Source organism: Protopterus annectens, chromosome 9.part0, assembly GCF_019279795.1.
Source record: "Protopterus annectens isolate FY-2018-M chromosome 9.part0, PAN1.0, whole genome shotgun sequence".
Classification (NCBI taxonomy): domain Eukaryota; kingdom Metazoa; phylum Chordata; order Ceratodontiformes; family Protopteridae; genus Protopterus; species Protopterus annectens.
Window position 1 is genome coordinate 788,690,719 of NC_056743.1, and position 23,968 is coordinate 788,714,686.

Consider the following 23,968-nt stretch of genomic DNA (forward strand, 5'->3'; position numbering starts at 1 on the left):
ATGTCGGACATGTGTGTCATTCTTATAAAAAGCTACTACTTAACATTCTTGAAATAGACTGTTTACCGGGACCGAAATTGAAATAGTGTTTGCCCTTTGGCTTTGAAGATTTCTTGCGATAAGCAGTTGAGAGGCACAGAAACCACTGTGTTTATATACCTGTTGCTTGTTTTACTACTGCATCGGGATGCCATTATCATTGTGTTCAGTTTAAGACGGTAAAGTAGTATGTGCTCTTACAGTGTACCGATTTAAACAAAAATAGATGTGCTGCTCATTTGTTGACATTTTACATACCGAAAGGTTGATAGAATAACAGGTTTTGCAGTAGTTTACCACTAATACGAAAAACGGACCAAAAATATGATACAAAAAAATGTAACATTCTGAGACAGGACCATAAAACCAAGCTGTAGTTCAGACTGGGAGACAAAATAGTATTGGGACTGAAACTTTACAGGATATTGAAAAGAAAAAGGACACTGTGGGTGAGGAAAGTGAGTGACGTAAAAAGTAGGCGTGGCATTGGTCAGCTTTACTGTGGACCCGAATTTTAAACACTGGGATTGTCCCTTTAACGAATGACTAGTGTCCCACTTCCTAAACAATTAAAGGGCAATCACTTCCGATTCTAGGAAAGGAAGGTTCTATTTTGTGTTGAACAACTTCCGGATTGTATGTTGACATTTTTCTTCCTTAATAACAGACTTATCTGTAAGTTGAAGCTAAGTATTAGTTGACGAATATTTCACTGCAATTGTGTACTTCATGTTATGCTTTGATGTTTTTACTTTATATGCTGTATTTAATGTTGTTTTCTTAGTTCTAGGTCTTTTGCAATAATTTCCTAACAATGGCATATTTTGTTGGTCTGTAGAGTCATAGGTCTGATCACATGCTGCTTTTCCCAAAATCTAAATTGTGTCACTGATGATTTTTCTTGGGTTAAAAGAACAATTAGCTATTTGTATTCGGAAAGTAGTGTCCTCCAACTTCTACTAGCGAACAGGTATAGTTTCATTTGACCTGTCTGCGTATGTTGTGATCCTCTTTCCTTTTATTTTGGTAATGTTTTATTCATACGTACACCTTCTAACCGAGGCTGTATTATTTTCCAGTAACCGTTTGGGTGGTATTAAGGCAAATATATTTTTTTAATTATACGCTGGTTGGAATGAGTACATGCATTCTTTTTTTTTTTTTTAGTACGCTTGGAAGTACTGTTTTAAGTTGTGCATATGATGTGTTGTTTGGTACCCCTGTTTACCTGTACTGCGGTAGTGCATCAGGAACATGCCATTAGCAATAATTAAGTTCTAAGGAATCTCTGTATACAGAGGAAAGTTTGCAAGCACGTCTAGAAGAGCCATTTTGATACATCTTTTTACTAGTGCTGAAACATCTTGTTTGCTCTTTGTTATTGTGTTTGTGTTGTATCAGTTATATGTGCGTGGTAGTATGATTTGTCATACTTTCCTTCATGTTATCGTTATGTAGCGAGTTTTTCCCAAGTGGTCCTTCTCTGTAAATGGGTTAACAAACTGTATGTGTAACTTTTAAGCAGGAGTTGTCTACATCCCATTTCTGGTTTACTACACAGATTACCCAGTCAGATAACTCTTTGTCTGGTATGTATTTCCTGATGTGAAGCAATGTTAACTTGGGAGCAGTATCTATCTCACTGTCGTCTAGGTAATGCCTAATGTCTCTCTCTCTCTCTCTCTCTCTTAGCAGTGATTTTCGTGGTTTTGTTTACATTCTTTGTAATGTTTCCACTCATTGGAAAGGGAATGTCATCCACTGTTTTTCCATTCATTGGGTATCTTATCCTTCTCCAGTAAGTTGAAGGTCAGTTAAAGGTATAATGTCTTTCCTCATCTCTGTGATGAAACCTGTTAACTTATATTTTTTGAAGAGCATTCATGACTATTTCCTATAATAAAAGACAAGAATCACTTCAGTTTTCCTGGCCACTTGTATAGACTGGGTAAAGTAAGTATTGGTACTCCTCCTGTGTAAATCTGGAGGGAAGGATTCATTTAGTAGTATTTCTTTTTCGGCATTGTTTTCTGCTCTCCTACATTATTTTCTTGAGTTTGACCATCACTTCCTTTGTTTTTCTTCATTTATGTATGTTGTTTGTAAAATCTCCTTTCTTGAATAAATTGAGTAACTTGTCCACTGTTTCAGCCTTTCCTTTTTGTATATTTTTGTGTCTTGACCAGTATTTTTGTCTTTGTGTTTCTTTATATTTCTTAATTGTTTCATGGTTTTTTTTGTAACTTTTGATGGTACATTGTTTGAGAACCACAGTGCATTTTATGTATTTGTTTCACATGAAGGTACTCTGTACATAAAAAGTATATGAATGATCATCTTTAACTCTGCACACTGCCTTCATTAAAGCAAAAGTTTAATTTCAAATCCAGACCCATATTTTTTCCATTGGTAAGGCTTTGTAGTTATTTATTGCTACATGGCTGCCCATATCCACACTACAGAGATAAGATGATCAGCTTTAACAATTGGCTTAAACTCTGGTGTCATTCAAAGGGGATCCAATGTCTGTCTGCCCGGGATGACATGCTGGACAAGCCACGCTGCTTCGCAAGGGACAGCTTGCACCTGTCACCCCTGGGATTCCGGATATTGGCAAAGGCTCTTGCCACCCCCATAGTGCCTTTTTTAGGCAAGGCTCAAATTCTAAACCTACCACCCTAGAACACAAAAAGGAAAAACTAAGGGTAATGCTGCTCAATGCCAGAAGTCTAAATCTCAAAATGCACGTTTCGAGGTCCTTCTCAGTATGGAGAACATCGATGTCTGTGCTGTGACAGAAACCTGGTTCAAGGCTCCTGAGAGCACCCCAGCACTAACAGGTTTTACCTCATACCATGCGTTCCGGCCCCAAAATCTGGACAATACCAAGAAAGGGGGGGGGGGTATCCATATTCATCAAGGACACCCACACCTCAAGATTGGTGGCAATGCACGATGCATCGGGGACCATCCAGGTGCAATTAACCATAGGCAAGACTGCTCTGCAAATTGTAGCATGTTACAGGCCACCTTCACAAACTCAGGAACCTCACATGGCTTTCCTGAAAACACTGGAGGGGATAAATGTATCTCCAAACACCATCATACTAGGTGACTTCAATTACCCTAATATAGACTGGGAACACTACTCAAGCCCAAACACCCTAGCCCAAAAGTTCCTGGAATTCATAAACTCAAATGCCATGGAACAACTAGTCACCATCCCCACAAGAGGAGAAAACATACTTGATCTCATCATCACGAACATGGGAGCACAATGTTCAACACCGGAAGTATACCCCTCACTGGTGAGATCAGATCACAAACTAATCTTGCTGGAGGTCCTCATCCCACCCCCACCTGAAATAAAAAAGACCACAGTCAAAAACTTCTTGAAAGCCGACTTCACACTTCTAAAGACTAGTGTGGTCTCCTTTAAGGCCCCCGAGCCAGCGGAAAACAGTACTCAAGCTGCTGAATCACTTACAAATGCCTTCTACCAGCACCTGCAGGACTGCATGGATAAGGCAATCCCAAGCAAAACAAAGACTCTTTGTACCAAGGGCAAGCGTCCAGTCTGGTGGACCCCAGCCATAAACAAACTCTACAACAAAAGGAGGAAGCTACTACAAGATAGAGCAAAATCCTTAAAAGGTAAGACACCTTTGATCACTATAAGTAAAACCTAAGAGCTCTCATAAAATCATCCAAAGCAAATTTTGAGAGAAAAATAGCTAAAGACTCAAAAGACAATCATAAGGCCTTCTTTAGCTATGTTAGAAACCTGGGAGGAAACTCCCAGATATGCTCAGAACTAGTTCAAAATGATGTGAAGATTACTGATCCTACAGACATTGCCAACATACTGGCTGACAGGTTCAGTGCAAACTTCTCCCCAAAAGGAGAGATATCTATACCAAATGGTTGCAGCCCCCAAACATCTCAAACGCCCAAGTGAGAACTGCTCTCTCCAAAGCAAAAACACAGCATCCATGGGACCTGATGGTGTCCCAGGCTGTGTGCTCCACGAACTCAACGAGGAATTAAACCCACAGCTAGGACAGCTGTTTAATCATAGTCTCACCTCTGGATACGTACCCAGTGAGTGGCGCACTGCGACTGTGGTCCCACTTCACAAAGGCGGTGCCTCCACAGACCCTGGAAATTACCGGCCCATTAGCTTGACAAGCCTTATCTGCAAAGCTATGGAGAGGATCATAATGGACCTCATAAATAAAGACATAGGGAATTTGCAGACCTTGGATCCAACCCAGTTTGGCTTTGTCAAAGGCAGATCGTGCCTTTTAAACTTGGTTGACTTTTTCGAAACAGTCACCAAAGCCATTGATGAGGGAAAGGCAGTCCATACAGCCTACCTCGATCTGGCGAAGGCCTTCGACACAATACCCCACTCGGGTATCATTGAAAAACTCATCAGCTTAAATGTTAACCCATACATCACAAGATGGGTTGCAAACTGGCTGAGTGACAGAACCCACAGGGTCAGAGTTGCTGGCGCCATGTCAGACTCAAAGCCTGTCACAAGTGGTGTCCCACAGGGCTCAGTCCTGGGCCCACTCTTGTTTGGCATCTACTTTTCCGAAGTACAAGCAAACACAGGAGGGTTATGGCTGACAAAGTTTGCAGATGACTGCAAACTGGGCCCTTAGTCGAAAACACATCTGACACAGATATCCTTCAGAAGGGTCTCACAGAAACGGATGACTGGTGCCAGAGCCATGGCCTAAAGTTAAATGCCAAAAAATGCATAGTCATACCCTTCGGGAAAAACAAGGTTACCCCTAGCTACCATATAGATGGTAATCCTCTGAGCACAGAAGAAGTTGTCAGGGACCTGGGGACCCAGGTTGACAGTAGCCTGTCATTCGACACCCATGTAGCTAAAGTAGTTAGGAAGACCTTCTACATTGCCCACCTTATCATGAAGGGATTCACATCTAGATCAAGGGAGGTCATAGTCTCCCTATACTCATCACTCATCAGACCAATGATTGAGTACAATGCCCCATTCGGAATGTATCTGACCCGACACTTGCAGCAGCTGGAGAGGCCACAAAAGTTCCTCACCAAAAGGATAAAGGGTCTCAAAAATCTGTCCTATGCTGCCCGACTGAAAGAACTCCAGCTCTATTCAGTCGCACACTTGCTCAGAGGTGACCTTTGCCTGACATACAAGGCCATGTCTAACCCAGATTTGATGAATATGCTTCACCTCAAAAAATCTAGATCCATCAGAGCCACAAGGGCGGGAGACTTAAACCTCGACACGGCTATTAATAGGACGTGCTGGAGGGATAGATTCATCACCCAAAGACTCCCTATGCTGTGGAACAAAATCCCGGTATATGTGAGGCAGAGCACCTCGCTGGCTTTGTTCAAGAGAAATCTTGACCAATGGATGGGAGATCGCAGATATATTCCAGGGATTACCTCAGTGTCACTGCTAGACAGAGGCACAGCAAAATAATGGGTATAGTTCCCCATACAAAAGGGGTGGCGTAAGCCACAAAACTATGGGCTAGGCTTATAAATGCCCTCAGGCAGATAGCCTAGTATGAACCTATGAACCAAGATTTTCTCAGTCTAACATTTTGAGGTGTATGCATATGTATGTAGGTGTGTATATGTGTATACATTTATACATATATATTTGCTCATACGTGTGTGTTTATATATAATGGATTGTGTGTGTGTGTGTGTGTGTGTGTGTGTGTATATGTATGTATATGTGTGTGTATATATATATATATATATATATACACATACATACATACACACACACAGTTGTGCATGTAGTCTTTGACAAGCTGTTGAGCAGTCCATTAGTGAAGCATAGTTTTGGTATGAGCATAACTTCTTTTTTAATTGTAATGGGAGTAAAGAGATTTTTATATAAATTAATCAAATATCAGTTCTCATTGAACTTTTTGGCAGCATGTAGGAACATGTACTGTAGACATCAAAAGCAGCATGGTTATTTTAGTGTATTTTACTTAATGTGGAAGATTATCAAATATGATGTGGAAGATTATCAAATATGATGTTACTCTAAGTCTAAGTAGCACTGTATGCAATGAGACAAGTAGTACAGAGCAGGTTATAATTCACATGTTTTCAAATCAATATAAACTGAAATCCGGGGCATTTGTGGAAAGCAGTCCCAGAGAAATGAAAAAAAAAAATACCGCATTAAAAAAAAAAATCTTGTTTTGTCTAATCATAAAGTAAATAAGTAATAGAAATAACATAATCAAGGTGAGTGTGTCACCACAATTACTGTCTTTTATTTCCACCTTAGGTTTCAGATTTTTACAGATCTGATAAAAGGTCACAGCCAAAAGCAGTCTCTTGGGGGATGTGAAGGTTGCATCTTTGTTGTATATGATGATTATGTTTTCTTAACCTCAAGTGATTGTAATCCCCTACATGCATCGGAACAGTTGAATGCAGTTTGAATGAAAATCAGAGGTCATGATTCTTTCCTGGAAAAGACTGTTTTTCTCTCTATGTAGTTGAATAGATTTCCTTAGATGAAAGAGATAAAGTATTTTGAGGTCTTATTCATAAGGGAAGTTAAAGGGGATTGGGAGATTAATCAGTGAATGAGTGCAATGGCAACAGTTATGCAGACATTTTACTGGACTGTGGTGGTGAAGCAGCTACCAGTTCACAGGGAAGACCTCTTAATTTACTGGTTACTCTATGTCCTCTTCCTGGTCTGGTGTAGTCCCTTATACAGTATATAACTATAAATTCAGAAGCTCATACATTTCAATATGATTCTATTAACTTAATTACATGTAAAGTCTATATATGCATACTTGATGGGATGGGAAAAGTGCGGAAATGTGTATAAAATAATATTTTTTATAAGATAGGCCTTCCTGTAACAGCTTTACTACTTTACATATCCTTTTTATTTATTTATTTAATTTGATTACCGGGTTGGTCTGAAAAAACCCCCCCAAAAAACCCACAAGTTCCAGATACATGACAAAAATACAAAAGTCAGAGATGAGTACAAATTGATACAGCAAACAATAGTATATCATGGCATAATATAAGTTACAGAAGTGTACAGTATATAGAGTATACAGTAATAAAGCAGAAAATATAATGTATTTGAGTAAGAAAGTGCAGTAATACTATATACAGTTATATACATACATTTAAAAATACAATTTGTTATGGTAGTTTTTTTTCTGTGTGTTTGACCTTTGAGTAGTGCCAGAGGAAGATTTATCTGAATAGTGGTAGGGCTAGCCATGATCAGCATAGGTACATTGACAGAGGAGATTGAGGTGGGCTTTTAACTGGGTTTTAAAGATGGGAGTGCTGCTTTGCAGTCTATCTGGTGGAAGAGAATTCCAGATTTTAGCAACTGTGTAGGAGTAGAGGGATTCACCAGCAGTGTGTCTACACTTAGCTACTTCAAGAAGGGCTTTGTTTGTGGATCTTAGTTGGTGAGTAGAATTGTGAAAGTTGAGTAAGCCTGAGAGATCAGGAATCTTGTTTGGGTGGTACAGCAAGTAGTGAGCCATTGTGAGTTGGATATAGTTTAGTAAGTTAGGAAGTTCAAGCCAACCTAGTTGTTTTAGTGAGTGACAGTGGTGGGAGCGGAAATTAGAGTTGGCTGCGAATCTAACTATTTTATTATAGCACATGGACAATTTGTGTAGGTCTGTTTTGTTAAGGTTTGTTAATATAGGGGATGCATAGAGCAATGCAGAGAGCAGGTGACTTCTGGATATAGTCATTTTGGTGTTTTTGGTTGGATAGCTTTTGCAGCGGTATAGGGTTCCAAATTTTTATGGACTTTGTGCTACATGTTTGTCAAACTTTAGGTTTTGGTCAAGTATTACACCAAGACGTTTAGCTTGTGATACTGGGGAGATGTGGGTGTTATTGGCAGAATTGATAGAGAAAAGAGCAGAAGAGTCAATAGTTTTGGTAGGGTGGAAAAGCATAATGTGGGTCTTTTTGGGGTTAAGTATTACTTGTGAGTTTTCTTAACCAGTTTTCAATACTGGAGAAGGCCTCTTCGGTTTTAGTCTGGAGTGTTTGGAGTGTGGGGGCTGAGCGGATCACTGTAGTATCATCTGCATATTGAACTGTTGTATCTTGATGGGTGGCGATGTGGAGGGTGTTTGTAAAGATATTAAATAGTAGGGGTCCCAGGATCCTGTGGTACACCTACTGTTACTGGGAGAAGGGGGGAGAGGAAATTATGCCACTTAACTGCTTGACAGCGGTTGGATAGGTAGTCTTGAAACCAGAGCAAGGAGGGGTTGTTTAGGCTGAGTTCGGCTAAGATAGTAAGTAGTTTGCTGTGGGATACTGTATCGAATGCTTTGGGCAGATCAAGGAAAGTGGCAGACACTAGGTTTCCTTGGATCATATATTGCTTGACAGTGTTGGTGAAGGTTGGTGCTTATCAGCAAGGAGGGGTTGTTTAGGTTGAGTTTGGCTAAGATAGTAATTAGTTTGCTGTGGGATACTGTATCGAATGCTTTGGACAGATCAAGGAAGGTGGCAGACACTAGGTTTCCTTGGTTCATATATTGCTTGACAGTGTTGTTAAAGGTTGGTGCTTATCTGTTCTCCTTCTGATATAACGCCATCTCAGAAAAAGAGAAGTCATTATTGAACCCCTTCAGTAATGATCACTCCTTATTGGTGACTTGTTGATGTTGAAAAGAACCAAGGCACATATTTTGAGCTTCTAATTTATTTAGTTTTTTGTTGGGATAGAAAAACTGAACTAAAAATATCACATTTTCAGTAGGTTTCCAGGGTGAAAGGCTTCATATAGCAACAACATAAATTAAAAAAAAAAAAAAATACATGTATAACAGAAAAAGAAAGTTGAGTCAGTGAGCTGTGAAATTGTCAGGTGCATATGATTACAACCAAAATATACAAATGATTATAAAAAGGTGATGCCTAGTCTAGGCTGGAATATGCACATAAGTATTTGCATACCTAATTGTTCAGGACGATTTAAAGGTGTGTTGTAACACTGCATACAAATGTAGAAGTTGCATCAGAGATATAAGTTGAATTTTAAAAAGGTATCTTAGAGAGTGAAAGAGAATGAATAGATTGGTGTGTAAGGGTGTGGAAAAATGGAAGTTTACAAATGTCTATAGAAAAGAGGGATTTAAAGAATAGATGGAAGGTGTTGAAAACAGGACTCATGATGATTCTTTAAAAGAAATTTGTCTGTCAGACCATTCAGAAATGTTATCACTGACGATCCCTTTCAGTGAATAACAGAATCAGCTTTTTTTTTGGGGGGGGGGGGTAGGCCCTCCTACCTCTCCATGTGAGGGAAGACCCCAACCTCTCCTGCATCTCCCACATGGGAGAAGACCCCCAACACCTTCAACCTATATAAATACCAATTTCACAGTTGCACAGCAGCAGAGAAAATTGCAAAAATTAATGTTTATTGAAAGTGGTGTTCAGTTATGTATCTTTTTGTGGTGTTGTCCATCACACACATTACCATCAAAAGTTGTCAAGTTCCTTAGAAACACAAAGAAGTAAGGAGGAGAAAACTCTAGGGGCGAGATGTGGAAATGTGTGGTAAAAATACTTGGTTGATCAACTGTAGCTAAAGCAACTAACAATCCAGTTAGGTTAAGTTCAAGCAAATAATGGCGAACTTTACTATCCTTTCATTTGGTCGTGAACTTTGGGTAGGGACTGAAAGGATAAGACTGAGGATGCAAGCAGCAGAAATGCATTTCCTTTGCAGAGTAGCTGTGCTCAGTTTCCGTCATGGATTGAGGATCTTGGCAATCTAAGAATTCCGGAGTACAGATGTTGCTTTATTGTGCTGAGAAGAGTCCGAGTGGTTTGGACACATTATGAGGAAGCTGCTTGGGTGTTTCCCATAGGTGGGTTATCAGGCTCAGCTGTCGCTGAGGAGACCCAAGATGTGTTGAAGATATTGCCTGGCAACAGCTGAATATCCCATGGGGTGAGTTGGTGAATATAGCTAGGTTGAGGAAGTTAGGTCTAACCTGTTCTCCATGCTGCTGTAAATCTCATTAGGTCTTGTGGTTTAGAAAATGAATGAGCAGTACATTTTAAATTAAACTGAGCCATAGTTTAAATTGATGCTATAAATACAGAAATAGCACACACATACTTAAATTGCATAGTCTTTACACTGCACTGTCCTAATATATATAGTAAAGCTTAAAAGTAGGAGAAACTTTTCTAAATCCAGGCAGTGTAGATGACATATTTTAGAAACCAACAGTGCTTACCCAAAAGGCTGGGTGACAGAGTTTGTTTTACAGCATGTTTTATGGACAAGAGGTTTCAGAAAGCTTTGCTTATAGTCATTACAATTATTTCCACACAAACATTCCTTTAGAGACATTTGGAATGCTGAAAGCAAAAGCCGAAGTAGTAGAAGCAAATGTTACTGTTTGTATGGTGTCCTGGAAGGAAAGGCACTGCGTTTTCTGGACTTCATCAACATGAATACCGTGGACCAAATGGTGCACTGTCCAACTAGAGGATCAAACGTATTAGATCTAGTACTTGCCAACATGGGGGAGCGTTGCACCCCCCCCCATGCCTTGTCCTCATTAGTGAAGTTGGATCACACAGATGTCTACCTCTAAATAAAATTCAACTTGGAAAACCCAACTAAACAGTTGGGAACTATATTAAAGCAAACTAGATCATATTATGTGACACTTTGTCAAAATTCAGTTCCCCCAAACCCTGAGAGCACAGCTACCTATGTAGAATTATTTACAGAAACCCTGTATAAACTTGTAAATGGCTGATTTGAGGCAGCTGTCCCTACCAGAAGTAAACCCAGATCTAATGTCAGAACAAACCATACTAGTGGAATCTTTACCTTAACAGACTATATAACAAAAGAAAACAAGTTATGGCCAAAATCAGAAAGAGTACCTCTCACAGAGTCAAGAACTATCCGATTCAACCAAACAAGAGACTAAGAGGTCTGATAAAGTCCAGCAACAATGATTATGAGGTTAGGATAGCTTTGCAGAATGAGGACAGTCACAAGGCCTTCTTCAGCTCTGTCAGGAATCTTAAAGATAATACTCAGCAGTGTACAGAACTGGTGGAAAATGGCACAGCCTTCACTGACTAGGGTACCATAGCAAATCTATTGGTTGATAAATTTAGCTCTAACTTCATCCCCACTACTCCCTGTAAAATCCCTTTAGCATATCCCCCCCCCCCCCCAACTATCAACAGGTCCTGGAGGTACTCGATAAGGTTAAAAACAGTGTTTCACTGGGCCCTGTCAGTATCCCTGGTTGCCTCACAAACAGCCTAAAACATGACCCAGCAAGACCACTTGAGGCAGTGTTCAGATACAACCTCAAAACAGGTTACATGCCAGGAGATTGAAGAGTCATAGCGGCCAACCCTCTTCATAAGGGTGGGCCATCAACTGGCCCCAGAAACTACAGACCCATCAGAGTGGTAAGTCTAATATGCAAAGCCGTGGAATTAATTATAGAAATGATCAACAAGGACATTGGCAACCCATAGACACTGGGCCCATTCCAGTTTGGCTTTGTAAAAGGGAGGGTCTTGCCTACTTAACCTGGTAGACTTCTTTGAGAGGGTCACCATGGCTATGGACAGGAGAAAATGGTGCACACTGCGTACTTTGACTTGGCCAAGCCATTTGCTACAACACTCAACTCTGGTATTGTTGTGAAACTGTCAGAACTAGGCATAAATCCCTACATAACTTGCTGGATTGCCAGCTGGCTCATAGGTAGAACCCAAGAGGTCAGGATCAGTGAGACCTTCTCCACCAAGAGACCGGCCACCAGCAGAGTACCCCAGGGCTCTGTGTAGGTCCAGTTCCTGTTTGGGATCTACTTCTCGGAAGTCAAGGCTGGTGTCAAAGACCTCTGGATCACCAATTTCGCATCTCACAAACACCAACATTCTACAACAGGATGCAACTCAAACGAATGAGTGGTGCAAAAGCCACGGATTACTCGCTTCTAGATTATCAAATTAGTTACGAGTGACTGAAAGTTGTTACTTCAGAGAGCTAATACAGCAAATGACACCTACTTATACGTTTGCTACTCTGCTTAATTTTGTAGTTTAAGTAGGTGAAAGCAGCATTTCATTGGATAAAAAAGTGAATAGTTTCCAGTTTGTTAATGTACTGTTGCAGCATAACGAACCCCTGTCCCCATTATTAAATTTCTCGTCTCCAACATCTAACTCTTTTTAAAAAATAATTTCACTTCAGCCATTTGCCGTACTTTGTGGACCACTTTGAGGCAATCTCATGATACAAGACAGTGTTGTAGGAAACATTAAAAACTTGAGGTTATTTTAGTGTATCAGAATTATGCAATTCAGTAAATAGTAGATGTAATATTGTGAATGGTCTATTAAAAATTTGTGTGTACAGGTAGTATACAGTCTGTGATTCCCTGTAACATAGCTTGCAAGAAGTCTGTAACGTAGCTTGCAAGATTACTAGTAGATATGCATGAATACTTTAAAATACTAAAACATTATAATTAGTAAGTAGCATATAAGTTCATAGGTGTTTACTAGGATAATGAATACAAGGGCCTTTTAAGCCTAGCCATGCATCCCAAATCTCTGACAAGTTCTGATACCCTTTAAGTGTAAGCACGGGTTTGGGAGATGAAACATTTACAAGCAGGGTCCTGGGAGATGAACCGTTTACAGGTTGCCTGTGTCTATTAGAGACATAGGTGCCAAACCAGGGATAAATTATATGTTCCCCATCCAGTTGTCCAAGTTGCACTTGAATTGGGTTAGGGAGGAACTCCGCTTCACATGGATGGGGAGCCTGTTCCATAGATGGGGGTAGTCTCTGGGATACGTACTTGTCTCTCCAGCAGGTCCTGTTTATAACACAGGCAAGGTTTAAGTCTTTAGAACAGGTAATTTTGGTGCTCTTTGTTTTGTGGATATGCAGGAGGTCTGTCAGAGTAGGGTCTGACAACATCCTGTATGCCAGGCATAAATCTACCCTCAAAAGCCTGTAGGAGACAGAATACAGGGATAGGGCCTTGAGGCAGTCTGCACAGGACATTTTACTTGCACCTTGTATTCTTTTAGTGGGGAACCTATGTGGACAGTCCACTTGTTGGATATGCCTAGTTAGGAACACTCTATAGGTCTGATGAATGCCAAATACAGTGGAACAATGACTTCCTTGGCCTTAGATGCCATACCTTTGTTTATAAGTTGCACAACATAGAATGATTTCCTCACTACTGTAGACACATGATGGTTAAAGGCTGGATTGCTATCTGTGTGTGTCCCTAAGTCCCTGATTACTGGGTCAGCTCTAAGGGATGTGTTGTCAAAATGATAGTTACAAGGAGTAGATGACATCCCAAAGGATACTGTTATGTATTTCTTGGCATTTAGTTTTAGTTCGTGGCTCTGACACCAGTTGTTTGTCTGTGTCAGCCCCTGTTGAACATTTGTGTCTGTGTGGGATTCAGTGACTGCTCCTAATTTGCAATCCTCTGCAAATTTGCAGAGACCACTGACATTGGGCTTGACTTCAGAGAAGTAAATGGAAAAAAAGGAGAGGTCCAAAGACTGATCCCTGAGGGACTCCACTTGTGACTGGTCTGTTTGTAGAGGTGGACTCCCCACTTCTAACTTCCTGGGTCCTGTCTGTGAGCCAGTTGGCTATCCACTGGGCAACTTACGATTTTCAGTCTAACCTTTTCCCACATTCTCTCACTCTGTGATTTTTATGCTTTTAATTGTCTGCACTAGTAAAAGTGGAGAGTATATGCAGTAGGATTACTGTTGGATTTATATGGATAGCTAGTGTAGTTAAATGTTGTCTTTTCGGCTTTTCACAGTTAGGGGTCACCACAGCGAAACTCCGGTCCGCTAATGATTGGTAGTCGATTTTTTTTTATGGTGCCGAGTTGCCAGCCCGATGCCCAACCTTCAGCGAAGGCACGCCCATTCACACATGTCTTTTGGAGGCCACTCAACCATGTGGAGGACATGCAGACTCTGCACAGAAGGCACTCCAGCCGATAACCGAACAGGAGAACCCCTTGCTGTGAGGCAACAACGCTACCGCTGTACCACCGCGGCTTCATCTAGTATAGTTAAATATACATATTAAAAAGGGTTGAGCCAATGCCAATACGTTGTGAAGAAAATTAGGCTGACTTGTTAGCTATTTTACTTTAAGCAAAAATACTGGAAAACTGAGAGAACCTAATGAAGAAAGTTCACATCTGGTGTGAAGCAGTAAAGTGGGTATATTAGGGGGCAGAAAGAAAAGAGTGTGCAGCGAAAGGAGATAAAGAAGTGTTGCTGTGGGAAGATGTGCAATGATTAGAATTAAAATGCTGAGACAATGTGGGAAAAGGTGTGCATGTAGTTGTAGGTGAAGTTACAGAGCATTAACTTGCAACGAGCTCCTTTGGGCATACTAGTGATTGATGTGTTAAGGAATGCTTGTTAAAATGTGTCTTATCATTTACGTATGATGTGCTGCTTTAGGAATACTAGTGATTTGTATCTAATGGAATGGATGTTGTGATGTTTCTTTTTCGGGAGGACACAGTCCCAGTAGGCTGAATGAAGGCATAAGAAGATTCTGCTGTATCCTGTTATGTTATACCAGGGGAACTGACCAGGTCAGTCTTTTATTATGTTGGCAAGTAGTAAGCTCATTGCAGTGTTTGACAGTCATGTTCAGGCTGTGGGCAAGGAGAATAATTCTGCAGATGTTCTTTGATGGAGCACGAATGGTAGACGAGTTCATAGTAAATGAGTGGTTTAGGAAAGGAAGTCCATGTTCAGTTAGGTGGAAGAAAGCACATTTCCTGGTGGAGGTTCCTAAATAATTGCTAGCATGTCTGGTTGTGCATTGATCTCATGTTCTAGGAAGGTGATATTATGTTGCAATGACAACTTGCAGTATAGCCATAGGCTTGTATATTTGACGTACATTTTTTGTTTATCATCTAAATTTGAAGTAGGCCATATGCCAGGTATGGATGCTAGTTATTAAATTTTCCAGGAATTCTTGATTTTTTTTATATTTGTGATGTAATCCTTATACCCTTTGAGAGGAGTCATTTTACTGTGGATGCTAGATCTTGTTGGGATTAATAACTTTGTGATGATCTCATGTTGATTGATGCATAACGCCCATATTTTTCTTATATAAAATGATACTGATTGAAAATGTCAAGAGCAGTTTAATTTACAAATGGCAGGAATAGTAAAGTCCTAACTCAAAACCCTGTGGCATAATATAATGCAGTGCTTTAGGACCAAATTGGTACCTATGTTAATGTGGCCTTACACATGTCAGTGTAGTAGTTCTTGAACCACATACAGACATCATCAGATAGGCTGGGGTGATTGACATGAATGCTATAGTAAAAAGTGATTCATTAGATAAAAGCAATTTTTAGGTTAAAATAAATGGCTTTGGTTAGTGTTTCATTTTTTTCTAATTTAGTTTGTATCCTTTGTACCTTATTGCAGTTACAGTACAGTGCCCTGAGTTAAGTCCGTGCTGATGATAATTTAAGACACCTTTTCTATTTACAAAGACAGCATGGACAATTTAATGTTTTGAAACCTCTTTGTGATGAGATAGATCTAAAGTTTGAAGGGAAGGACATCAAGGATAGGGGAATGTTTTTTCAGATCATGATCCTGCAACATTTTTAGCTAAAATTTTTGGGTAATCCAGTATAGAATATTTCAGTATTGTACACTCTCAGCAAATGAAACAGGCAAGTCAGAAACAACAAATGTACAACGTATTGATCACTGTTGCAGTAGTCTTCAATATATGGGTTGTATCCTGCATAGGATATAACAGCCATCCAGCCTCCAAAGCTTCAGGGCACCTTCCATGTGCCCAAACTGTCAGTCAACTATAAAAAGACAGTTTTTGGCACAAAATCCTTCATAACTTTCCTGTTACTGAAGAGTGTACTGCTGTGAGGCTTTCTTGAATTAACTGTCAACTTGTGCTGTTCCTTTGCTACGCAGATGAGTTCCCTTTTGGGAAAAATCATCCATTTAAAAAAAATGAAGTTTTATTTATTAATACTTTCCTGTTCAGGAAAGGTTTTTTTTTTAAAATAGGAGTTTGTGACTTCCCATTTTTACTGGCATTTGCTGTATGTTTTCTCTGGGAAAGGAGCATAATTTTCAACTTGACTATGGAACAAACTACCCATGATCAATCCTTCCAGCCAAAAAAAGAAAAAGTTATGCAAATGGCCTTTGCCACCATGCCAGCCTAGCAATCTGCCTCATTTGCAGGTGGGCGATTCTGCTGTGGTCATTGTTTGTTCCTCAGGCCTCTCTCCTTTTACCCTGGATCTCTGGTGTAGCAGCTACAGCCATTATCGACTGGGGAGTTAGCTATGTCCTCTGCGGCTGTTTGGTTCCCCTCATTGGGCAAGGGAGTGCCATTCTTGCCGGTCTTGTGAGGGGGAACAGGGAAGACTTCCCTTTTTTGTCAGAGTGTTGTGCCCATCAGTGGGAAAGCTGCTGCTACCATTAATAACGCCCCATTTTTCCTGTCGTAAAGAAACAGAAAATTAAATTTGTATCTACTACTCTAAGAATTTCTTTGGACAGGAGTAGTTTACTGGATGTGGCTCAGGGTTTAATTAAGGCTATTGATCTTCCTTGTAATATGGTTTCTGGTAAAAGAAACTGGGATATATCTTTTTCTGAAGAAATTCAAGATTCTGAATCTGGATAGGAAGAAGGGATAGATGCAGACTATATTTAAATGACTTGCTTATATCTGCAGTCAGGAAACCCTCGCTTGGGTGAGAGATCTCTTACACAACCGGGGTTCCAAGAGAAAATTCAAAAGTCTTTGTTGACTGCTTCACACAGTTTTGTGTTCCTGGGATGTCATCTTGACATCTCCATTCAAAGAGCTTTTCTTCCACAGGGAAAAAATAGATCTATATTTTTAAGGTTTTCTACAAAGGCTTTGGTCACTGCGAGGGAATACCTCCATGAGTTTGGGTCTCATGGCATCTATGATTCTCATGATACTCTTGGCAACACTCCTCATGAGAATAATACAGTGGTATCGGAAGTCTCTCTGGTTCCAATGCTCAGCAGTCTTTGTCTTTTCAAATCCCAGTGCTGAGGTTTGTCAGAAGATAAATCACTTGGTGGAGACAGCTACTATCCCTTTCCTTAAATCTAGGTCTCCCCTTCTCTCGCCCTGTTCCAAAGCAGTCGGTCACCACAGATGCCCTGGATTTTGCTTGGGGAGCAGTTTCAGGTGGGATAAATGTGCAAGGTGTGTAGGACACCAAGAACGGATGAAGCACATAAATATATAAAGAGATGCTTGCCTTGATAAAGGCACTCAACTCTTTTTGAATCATTTTTGTTCACCAGGGCATCTTCAAGTTGTTACAGATAATACCACAGTCTTATGGTACAGCAACAACAAGAGGCAACCAGTTTGGCTTCACAGCACAATCTCTTTCTGCAGGCATTCTGTCTGAGTAAAACTGTGTGCCAGACAAGCTGAACAGGACAAGGTCAGACCCTCACAAATGAAAACTAGATCAGGGAGTTTTCCAAGATTTAATCCATGTGTAGGGAGTTCCTCAAGTTAGACCTCTTTGTTCAGAATCAGTTGGCAAGATTCTGCTCCAGGGCTCCATTCAAGAATGCCTGGAAGACAGATGCCATTTCTTTTCCATGGACAGGAATGCTTTTCTGCTGATATCCAGGGTACTTCCGAAGATTCAAAAGAAATCCCCCAAGATCATTGTGGTGATGCCCGTTTGACCCAGGTAACAGTGGTTCTCCCTTGCTTTGGAAATCACTAGGGGTAATTGTTACAAACTTCATTACACAGTAGATCTAGTCACACATGATCATGGGTGTTTGATACACCCTGACCCAATTAACTTCAATTGACAGCTTGGATGATTGGATCTTAATTCCCTTTAGGCACCTGTTTGCTGAGGATATGCAGCAGGTACTAATGGTGGCAAGAAAGCCTGCTACTAGAAAATCATATTAGCAAATGGGAAAAGGTTTTGTAGTTGGTGCTAGCAATATAACCAACACCCATTCAAGGCTAGTTGTTCTCTGGTTTAACAATATTTTTTGTGAGTTACTATCCTATGGTCTTTCTTACTCCTGTACCAAGGTTCAGTTTTTGGCCATTTCAGGATGTCTGCATATGGGTGGTCCTCTTTTAATGCATTGTCATGTTAAAATGTTTTTGAAAGGGGTTTGCATTGGAGGCGTCCAAGAAAATTGGTCCAATCTTTGAATCCTAATTTTATATTTGGTGAAGCTAACACTTGCTCCATTTGAACCATATTACCTGGCTAACTTGAGGTTCTTTATATAGAAAACAGTTTTCTCATCACTCAGACCTCTGAAAGAAGGGTATCTGAATTGCAATCTCTTATGGTGAGTCAACCCCATCTCATTTTTCATAGGGACAGGGTTTCTTTGAGAACTAATCCTCCTTTTTTGCCTAAAGTGGTATCTGAGTTTACATTAAGCCAAACTACCCACCGCCTCATTTTCATTCCTGAACCTAAGAATGAGGGAAAATGATATTCCATACCTTGGATGTCCACAAACATCTCTGGTACTATCCTGACAGAACTAAAATGTTTAAGTCTTCGGATCAGTTGTTCATTTCTTGTGAAGGTAAGACGAAGGGGCAACCTGAGTGAAAGCAGACTATATTTCTAAATGTTTTTCTAAGGCTGTTACCTTTTGTTATATTGACCATAACAGAACTATTCCTGGCAGGGTCAAGGCTCACTCTATCAGGACCTTGGCTTCATCTATGGCTTTTTGGAAAGGATTAGATTGTAGAAGTATTCTAGAAGCAGCGGCTTGGTTCTCTGTACATACTTTTGCAAAGCATTGCAAGTTTCATTCCTTCTCTAGGTCTAGATCAAGCTGCGCTAGAACCATTCTGCAGGGGCTCCTGGACTCTTGTCCTTTCGCCTCACAAATGTACTAAGCTAGGGTAATCTATAGCTCCTCCTGTGTGGAATATCAGGTCTGACATATAGGCGGAACGGCTGCACTTGAGGAGTTTGGCCAGACTTGGCAGTCCTACCAAGGTCTTGGCTAATGTTGGCACTGTCTTTTGGCTAGGAATTGTGGTGCATTAAGCGTGAATGTAAGTCGACTGTTTTATCTTGTCTGGGCGTAGCGGGCCTCCATTTAATACAGTATCTCAGTATTGCAAGGTATTTAACTGGGCAAATATTGCCCTGTGGGAAGATGTCATTCTTGAGGGAGGGTTTGGATTTTCCTGTTAAGAGCAGTGAGGTTGGAATGGCAGAGACTATACTCTTTTTTTATATATTTATATTTATATATATATATATATATATATATATATATATATATATATATATATATATATATATATATATATATATATTATACACACACACTAATGTTTTGGATTCTAGTGCATAGTATTGATAAGATAGCAGGGGGTATGTGAAACATTGCTGTACATGTTGGGGCAGAGGTACAGGGGCCCTCTTGCAAACACAGTTTAATGATATTGCAGGAAAGTTTGAGCACCACTGGATTTTTTTTGGCTAGCATACATTATTTTATTTATTTATTTATTTATTTATTTTGGTAGCTGTGAAATTCACAATTGTGGTTCTCATACATTTGATTGGGAGTCCGTGCAAATGCGTCTTCCTGATATCACATTAATTCTACCATATTCCTTTTAGTGGGTGTATAAATATGCAGAATAAAATCTGTATTTTAAATTGTGAACATCAAACAAAGCCTAGCATCAAGGGTGCAAGTTTGAGACAAACGCATGTCCTGATGAATCACTGATCTGGTGTAAACTGTTAGATTTTCTTAAGATTGTGTTTACTGGTGCTCAGATAATGAAATGCATGGTTTACAATTCTCCTATAGTCTTTTGTAAAACCCCAATTTTTGCTGACATCTTAAAGCACAAGATTCTGTCAGAAGTGTGCCTCCTTCAGCATTTCATCAAACGGCTTTTATCATCTTTATAGCTGAGGTCCATCTCTCAGTCTTGACAGAAAGTTTATAGCTCATGCAGTTTTGTCCTTTGAAGAAGTTTATTTGTCTCTTACAGAAACAGAATTTGACTTTTCAGTACAGATAAAGAATGCTTTAAGCAGGTTCTTCACAGAAATTCAAGAAATAGAATCAAGAGCCTTAAAATAAACCAAGACTGGAAGAAGTAAGAAAGAACACTTGACATAATGTGTTGAGATAAAACTCTGACTGGATTCTAACTAAGGAATATAATTTTTTTGTTTTCCAGTTTCTCTGAACTCATTTTTTTGAGGGGTTTTGTGCATCACCCCTCTAAAACATGACACGACATGGGAAAAACTGCACAGCTGGAGCAGTGTATACCTACCACGAGAAAAAGAAAGATACAGGTAATTGTTAACTATGAAGTGGACACTATAACCTTAGTTGTAATAAACATTTTAAAGATGCTGATAGGTACATCTTTAGCATGATTTTTCAACTTTTAGGGTGCCAGCCCACCAACCTAAGAGCAATATACTAGAGATGAGACATCCTTAATTTGTAAGTTAGTATATTTTAACAATGCAAACAAGTGGTGGACTGTGGAAGTAAAATTGTATATGATTATGAATAATGCATTTCTGAGCTTCAGCATGCCTTATTTACTCCTTTCTTAAGCATTAAGTGTACTGTCAGATCTTTGCTATGATTTGCTTTGTGCGAGGGTGATTGAGGCATACTGCATTGGCTTTGCGTTATACCATTTTACTGGGGCACAATGTAAAAATACTAGGGTGCAGCTTACAAAGGGCAGTGATCTAAATATGGATAACTTCACATACAGCAGGAACTCGGCAATATCTTTTAACAAGCTGATAATGTTAAAATCAGACCCATATCTAAAGGTTACAAGAAAAAGTTGCCATCTTCTGTCTCTTAGACCTGTCCTCTGCATTTTGACATCGCTGGTCATAACATCCTACTTGATCTTCTGACTCGGTGTTGCTGTATGTCAGGCATTGTATGGCAGTGGTTTGACTCCTACCTTATCTTTTGCTGAAATCAGTGGATTGTTTGGAATTAACTCCTCCTAACCCTACCCTTTGGCATGCAGGACACTACAGGTTAACTCCTCCTCACCCTGCGCTCTGGCACACAGGACACTGCAGGGTTCCATTCTTGGACCTTTATCATGTGATAGCTTCTACTATGGGATGTTATCTTTATAAGAGGTTTGAAACTTCACTCTTATGCTGATATGCAGTTATACTCCTTCCCACTAGACGGTACGGAGGCTCTCAATAAACTTGTCTTGGACTTGGAATGTATGTAGAATAAAAAAATTGAAGTTTGGTTTAATTTCTCCAAGTCCTTAGGTTTTTACATTCCTTGATGGGAATGTATCCCATGCCTAAGTCAGGGCGTAATTAAAGTTCATGAAATCAGTTTTGCTTCCGTCTTTGACATTTGATATGAATGTTCTCCTCAGCACCCGGAATGTATCCAGAATTGCATCTTTTTACAGTTCATAAGGGTCTAGTTTTATTGGTAGCACATTTAGATATGTTTGAAGATTCTTTTTTTTTTTTTTTTTTTTTTTTTTTTTATTAGCCCAGTTGTTCCTACTGCAACTGGAACTGTCTGTGTATCCATATTCCACATTGCTCGAGTTTCTGCTTGCAAGTCCTGATATTTTACAAATTTATGTTTTTTTCAGTTTGTAAGACACTGTAGTCAGTGGGTGCAGCAATTTCAATAATCAAAGCTGTTTCTGTCTTTTTCTGTTGAGCTTTAATATTTGGTCTGCTTGCTTCTAATTTCTTAGCTGCTGATAAGGGGTGATACCACAAAATCATTACTTCATCATTTTCAAAAATTCTTTGTGGTTCGTTTTCATTGTGACTCAGCTGCCTCTGATGTAATGTTTACACAGTCTCTAGTGTAACAGCCTTGCTGCACTGTTATGTTTTCATAGGTTCATAGGTTCATAGGTTTTTATACTAGGCTATCTGCCCTAAGGCATTTATAAGCCTAGCCCAAATTATTGTGGCTTACGCCACCCCTTGTATGAAAAAATACTGTGCCCATTAGTTTGTTGTGCCTCTGTCCAGCAGTGACACAGAGATGATTCCTGGGGTAAACCTACGATCTCCCATCCACAGGTCTAGATTTCTCTTGAACAGAGTCAGCGAGGTGCTCTGCCTCACATGGACCGGGATTTTATTCCACAGCATAGGGAGTCTCTGAGTGATAAATCTATCCCTCCAGCACGTCCTATTTATATCCGTGCTAAGGTTTAAGTCGCTTGCTCTAGTGGTTTTGGTGGATTTGGATTTTTTGAGGTGGAGCATGTCCATTAATTCCGGGTTGGACATGGCCTTGTATGTCAGGCACATGTCACCTCTGAGCAGACGGTATGCGACTGAATAGAGCTGGAGTTTCTTCAATCTGGCAGCATATGACAGATTTTGGAGTCCCTTTATCCTTTTGGTGAGGAACTTTTGGGGTCTCTCCAATTGCTGCAGATGTCGGGTGAGATACATCCCGAATGGGGCATTGTACTCTATCATTGGTCTGATAAGTGAAGAGTACAGGGGAACAATGACCTCACTAGATCTGGATGTGAATCCCTTCATGATCAGGTGGGCAATGTAGAAGGTCTTTCTAACCACTTTAGCAATGTGAGTGTCAAAAGAAAGGCCACTGTCAACCTGGGTCCCCAGGTCCCTGATAACCTCTTCTGTGCTTAGTGGATTGCCACCTATATGGTAGCTTGGGGTTGCCTTGTTTTTCCCGAAGGGTATGACTATACATTTTTGGCGTTTAACTTCAGGCCATGGCTCTGGCACCAGCTATCTGTTTCCGTGAGTCCCTTCTGAAAAATATCCGTGTCCGATGCACTTTCCACTATGGCCCAGCTTGCAGTCGTCTGCAAACTTTGTCAGCCAAAGTCCTCCCATGTTGGCCTGTACTTCTGAGAAGTAGATGCCAAACAATAGGGGGCCAAGGACCGAGCCCTGTGGGACACCACTTGTGACCGGCTTGAGTCTGACACAGCGCCAGCAACTCTAACCCTGTGGGTTCTGTGCTTAAGCCAGTTTGCAACCCATCTTGTGACATATGGGTTTACATTTAAGCTGGTAAGTTTTTCTACAATACCCGAGTGGGGTATTGTGTCGAAAGCCTTTGCAAGGTCAAGGTAGGCTGTATGGACTGCCTTTCCCTCATCAATGGCCTTGGTGACTGTTTCGAAGAAGTCAACCAAGTTCAAAAGGCATGATCTTCCCTTGACAAAGCCAAACTGGGTCAGGTCCAATGTCTGCAAGTCCCCTATATCTTTGTTTATGAGCTCTATTATGATCCTCTCCATAGCTTTGCAGGCTAGACTTGTTAAGCTTATGGGGCGGTAATTACCAGGGTCCGTAGAGGCACTGCCTTTGTGGAGTGGGACCACAGTTGCCGTACGCCACTCCTTGGGCACGTATCCTGTGGTAAGGCTAAGATTAAACAGCTGCCTTATGTGCGGGTTTAATTCCTCATTTAGCTCGTGTAGCACACAGCCGGGGACACCATCCGGTCCCATTGATGCTGTGTTTTTAGCTTTAGAGAGAGCAGCTTTCATCTGCGCATTTGAGATGTCCGGGAGGCTACACTCGGCTGGGATAGTTATCTCTCCTTTAGGGGGGGAGAGGGGGGTGAAGTTTGCACTGAACCTGTCTGCCAGTATGTTGGCAATGTCTGTGGGTTCAGTGATTTTTGTATCATTTTGGACTAATTCTGAGCATATCTGGGAGTTTCCACCCAGGTTCCTAACATAGCTGAAAAAGGCCTTTATACA

At 40.4% G+C, this 23,968-nt stretch overlaps 1 protein-coding gene across 2 annotated transcripts in view; it reads left to right on the plus strand.

Annotated features, from left to right (window-relative positions):
* The first annotated feature begins 571 nt into the window (after positions 1 to 571).
* LOC122811530 (nitric oxide synthase interacting protein) overlaps positions 572 to 23,968 on the plus strand; it is a 344,453-nt gene continuing 321,056 nt past the window's right edge. Inside the window, exons 1-3 of one of the 2 annotated variants that reach the window (XM_044083422.1) lie at positions 575 to 714; positions 20,225 to 20,332; positions 20,417 to 20,537. In XM_044083422.1, coding sequence (XP_043939357.1) covers positions 20,468 to 20,537 — 70 coding nt within the window. In that variant the 5' untranslated portion in view covers positions 575 to 714; positions 20,225 to 20,332; positions 20,417 to 20,467. Of the gene's footprint in view, positions 715 to 20,224; positions 20,333 to 20,416; positions 20,538 to 23,968 lie in introns of both variants that reach the window. The other variant, XM_044083424.1, reaches the window with a different exon arrangement.